Source organism: Quercus suber, unplaced genomic scaffold, assembly GCF_002906115.3.
Source record: "Quercus suber isolate HL8 unplaced genomic scaffold, Cork oak 2.0 scaffold_32, whole genome shotgun sequence".
NCBI classification, from domain to species: Eukaryota; Viridiplantae; Streptophyta; class Magnoliopsida; order Fagales; family Fagaceae; genus Quercus; species Quercus suber.
The window spans coordinates 532,673-536,998 of NW_027069497.1; the positions used below are offsets into that span (position 1 = coordinate 532,673).

Below are 4,326 nucleotides of genomic sequence, written 5' to 3' on the forward strand. Positions count from 1 at the left end.
TGGTGTTTTGTTTGTTTGGAATTCATTGGGTTATGCCTCAGAAGGTTATTGAGTTGTTTGAGTCTTGGAAGGGTAAGTTTGGTCGACATAGAAATTTTGAGTTGTGGAGAATTGTGCCCCATTGCTTGTTATGGTGTATTTGGCGCGAAAGGAATGCTAGAAGTTTTGAGGGATGTGAACGCTCTATGTTAGAGATTAAGTCTTTCTTTTTACACACTCTCCTCGATTGGAGTGTGGTCTTTTGTCATTTTTCTTGTTCTTCCCTTCCTGTTTTACTTAATCGTTGTAATCTTCGTTTTTGATTTCTGCCCCCATAGTACATTCCCAATGTACTCGGGTTGGCTGTTTTTCATCTTTTAATAAAATTTTCGTTACTTATCAAAAAAAAAAGAATAAAAATTTTTCATTGGTTGTTTTCTTTACAGGAAAATTAAGATTTATCCACAAATATAGTGTGAATAAATAATGACAAGAGAAGTATAAGAAATACAATAAAAATGCAAACTAATATGTCAAGAATACTACCAAATCCAGATTCTGATATGGTATCACAGATCCATGTCGTAGTCATTGCACCACAGACCAATAAAAGAGCCGTTACCATCACATGCTTGACCCTGCCAAATCCATAAAATTGTAAGCCCTAAAAGAAAATCTCTTTCAAAAAATAAAGAAATAAATGATAATCTTGGCCCAGAACCTTCTGGCTCAGTGGCACAGCCCATTTTTTTTATGGTGGAGAAATTGGGTTAAAATCCCCCCCCCCCCCCACTTGTAAGCAAAAATAAAAATCAAAATATAATCATCTTGTTACTATGGTATCATGATCACCTAACTGTAACCAAAATTAATACACATGCTATAGTTTGAGGATTGCGTGCATTGAATATAGCATAGATACCAACCATCAATTAGAAAGAAGAATATTATATAGTAAAAAACAAAGATTAAGACATGCTAGGTGCAGTAGTGGATAATGCAACCCAACATCTTTGATATCAGAGAGAAAATGTATTGTCAAATCATCTATAGAGCATTTTACTTCCACCTTGTGAAAGGAAATTGAAATCTTAGAACATTTTTGAAAATGATTTCTTCCCAGCAAATTACCTATGACTAGCTGCGTAAATTGAATATTGAAGTGAGTAGCAAGCAACTATCACAGCCTCCAATATTGCGAAGCCAAGAGACATCCACCATCTGAAATGGAAGAGACATTCATAGGGTTGGGAATCTTCAAAATACATTTACGAAACAAACACTACAAAATTGCGTAGCAAAGACTCGCTCACTGCTTGAGAAGAATAACTAGACACACATATAACTCTTAATCTTCTCATGGCCATCTAAGCCTTCCTTCCGTAGCTTTACTAAGGAGGGAACTACATGACAGAGTACCTGTACATCGAGTTCATAAATTCAGCACAGATATTGAATAGCATATATCTAATAGAGAGCCTATAAAATAAGAATTCAGCTCATTTGTGTATCATGGCAGAAGAAATGCAGCAACCTGCATGATAATTGATGCTATTATCTGAGGACTGATCCCAAGCTGAAAAAGTGACAACTTAAGCTCTCCAGTGAAATCACCAAGTTCATCTGCCAGAAGCAACATTAATAATTATACACATGTATAAATTGAAGTTATAATAAATGAAGGCATTGAATTTCCATGGTTGCAAAAACAAGTTTTTGTTCATTCATGGCAGACAAATCATATAGGTGTTAAACAGTATAGGGATAGTCATATGGACATCATAAACATATATAAATACATATATGTACACAGTTTTCTTTTTTTTCTTTTTTGTAACTTACCAACAGAGCCTGAGACAAAGCTGAGGTAATCTTGAGGTACCAATCTTCTATCAAATCCAGGTAAAGGAATGAAATATCCAACACGACTAATTATAATTAGTACAGCTGTCACAAATAACCTACGACGTATCTCGCTCTTGAAAAATGATTCAGCAGCATTATTCAGGACAGAACTCAGCCGTACAAAATCTAGAAACCTATTTTTAAACATTTTGGGTATGTGCTGTACAGTCTTAGAGTTATTAATCTCAAGCAAACTAAGAGTATCTGCCCCATCATCAGGCTTCAGAGGTACAGCATTAAAATTTTGAGATGCTGTAGATGTAGCATCAACATTCACATAGTCACTTCGGAGCTGATCTGAGAAATTAACACAGAATTTTTTGTTTACTTTGGAGAAGAAAGGCTTGTTTTGCAACAGGAAATGCCTCCTATGGGATTCCAAAGGATTTCTCTTAAAGGTAACTTGGGTTTTGGCAAACAGTGGATTACAAAATTGCAGACCACGTTCCGCGTGTCCACCTGTAATTAAGATGTAATAGTTGCACAATAAGTCCAGATACAAATATATCTGTATTCGGTATAACAAAGTCATCCAGGAAGCTATACTATTATTCACTGTGAAGCCAATTGGTGATATAGCAAATGATAGAGCATGTTAATTATATGAAGCAAAACACTACAAGAGAGAGACCTCCAGAAAAGGTTTTCCAACCCGACAGATGAGGATGACAAAAGATTGCTGACCTCAAGCTTCCAAAAGTAACACAACTTCAATCAATGACTCCAATGTCTAAATGTGCCCTTTTGATTCCTTATAATTTTACAATTTTGAAGAGGAAGACCAATTAAAAGAGACAGAAATGTTAATCTGGAGCTAGACTAAGTATAACTCTTCTAGCGAATTCACACAACCCACAATGAACGATTATCAATAAACCCCGTCATTCATATTATGAAAAATATAAAAACGAATGGCTCTAGTGTGAAATGTCCCATGTTGGGATTTTGCCCCATATCCATCTAATGTTCACAAAGATGAAACACTATTTGGCACAGAAATCAACTCCAGCATGCAATTCTGAACACAATCAAAATTCAACACAGCAACAATTTTTCTCATAATAACCTTATACAATGTAATTCTTTAGGAGAGCTTTGCGTACACACTCTCTGTACTTAAGGTCTCTCCTCCATGTCAATGAAAGTTACATCTTCAAATATACAAAAATAAAATAACAATTGTAATTAAAGTAACAATCTTTTAGGCCACATACAGCTTAATCACATTATTCTAATAGATAATACACAGAAACAATTCTCATACTAACCAAATCCACAATCCTAATAATTCTCCCATATTTCTTACGTTACTTATCAAAAAAAAAAATTCTTCAAAACTATAACACAAACACACACCGCTATATATTATCAACCTTGGCTAAACCAATGCAAGTAACTCATAAACTGAAAATTTAGCAAACCCCAACAATAACCATCCAAAAGAAAAACTTTTTCTTGGACCAAAATCACCACACACACAAAACACAAAGAAGCAAAATTCCCACATGGCACGCCAAAGAAAAAAAGCACTAAGCCAAATAAAATTTAAGAAATTGCATCTAAAGAATGACACCCTCTGGGTTTGTTATGAAAAAAAAAATGATAATCAAGTCCAATAAACAAAATGAAAGAAACAAATTTATAGACTTTTCCGTTCTTTTCTTTGCTTTCGCTTACTTTAACTTTGCTTTTCCTTTGGTTTTATCAGGAAACAAACGCAAATGAACATAAAAAAGCAAAAACTGACCTGGGATTTTGGTGGGTTTTATGGGAAAGAGTTGAGTATGGAAGTGGTGCGAGCTGAGAAGAGTTGCCTCCATGAGGAACAAAGTACAAACACACACCTTCTTCTTCGAGTTCGAAAAAAACTAGACTACCTTCTTTTGAAGTAGAGAGTTAATTGGTCCGGTCGGTCTTGGCCTTGGCCTAAACAAAGGGTTTACACTGTCAAATGAGAGAATGCCATGTCAGCAACTTTACCAAAAATATAATAAAACCTACCACACCAACAATCAGCTATAACGAGATTTAAGTCTGATTTTGTCACACTAGCTGTCATTACGTGCGATAGGTTGTATTTATTTTCCTGTAAAACTGCTTACGTGTCATTCTATCATTAGAGAAGACCGACTGGACCGAATTTAATCTCTTTGAGAGAAGTAAGGAATCCTCAAATTCGTTCGAAAATAACAAGAGGTTGTTTTATGTGAAGATGGCAGGACGAAATGGGTAACTAACCATAAAATCTTAACAATATAATTAGTTGTCAACGTTTTCAAACTATATTTTTTTTTAGCACCTCGAGTTTCAAAAACTCGATTTTGGCACATAACTCGAGTCTTTAAGACTCGATTTTTATGGCCTAATCATATTTGATGTGGCATATTTTTTCACGTGGTGACCACATGGAAATCGAGTATCTTAGACTCGATTTCCAAACAA

General features: G+C 35.0%; 1 protein-coding gene across 1 annotated transcript; it reads right to left on the bottom strand.

The window, feature by feature from the left end:
* Window positions 1-347: 347 nt before the first annotated feature.
* Window positions 348-3,790, bottom strand: LOC111985418 (preprotein translocase subunit SCY2, chloroplastic). Its single transcript, XM_065770493.1, has 6 exons — window positions 3,632-3,790; window positions 1,822-2,343; window positions 1,514-1,602; window positions 1,319-1,398; window positions 1,111-1,200; window positions 348-617 (listed from the first exon to the last, which is right to left on the bottom strand). Exons 1-6 carry the CDS (start codon window positions 3,702-3,704, stop codon window positions 431-433), a joined length of 1,041 nt encoding a protein of 346 aa, XP_065626565.1. The 5' UTR covers window positions 3,705-3,790; the 3' UTR covers window positions 348-430.
* Window positions 3,791-4,326: the final 536 nt, after the last annotated feature.

Excerpts from the sequence above, each read along its gene's own strand:
- LOC111985418 (XM_065770493.1), bottom strand. The coding sequence starts at position 3,704 with ATGGAGGCAACTCTTCTCAGCTCGCACCACTTCCATACTCAACTCTTT. Across the intron at positions 1,399-1,513 it reads TAGCATCAATTATCATGCAG|GTACTCTGTCATGTAGTTCC; the intron begins GTTGCTGCATTT and ends CTCGATGTACAG. Across the intron at positions 1,201-1,318 it reads GAGAAGATTAAGAGTTATAT|ATGGTGGATGTCTCTTGGCT; the intron begins GTGTGTCTAGTT and ends CTTCCATTTCAG.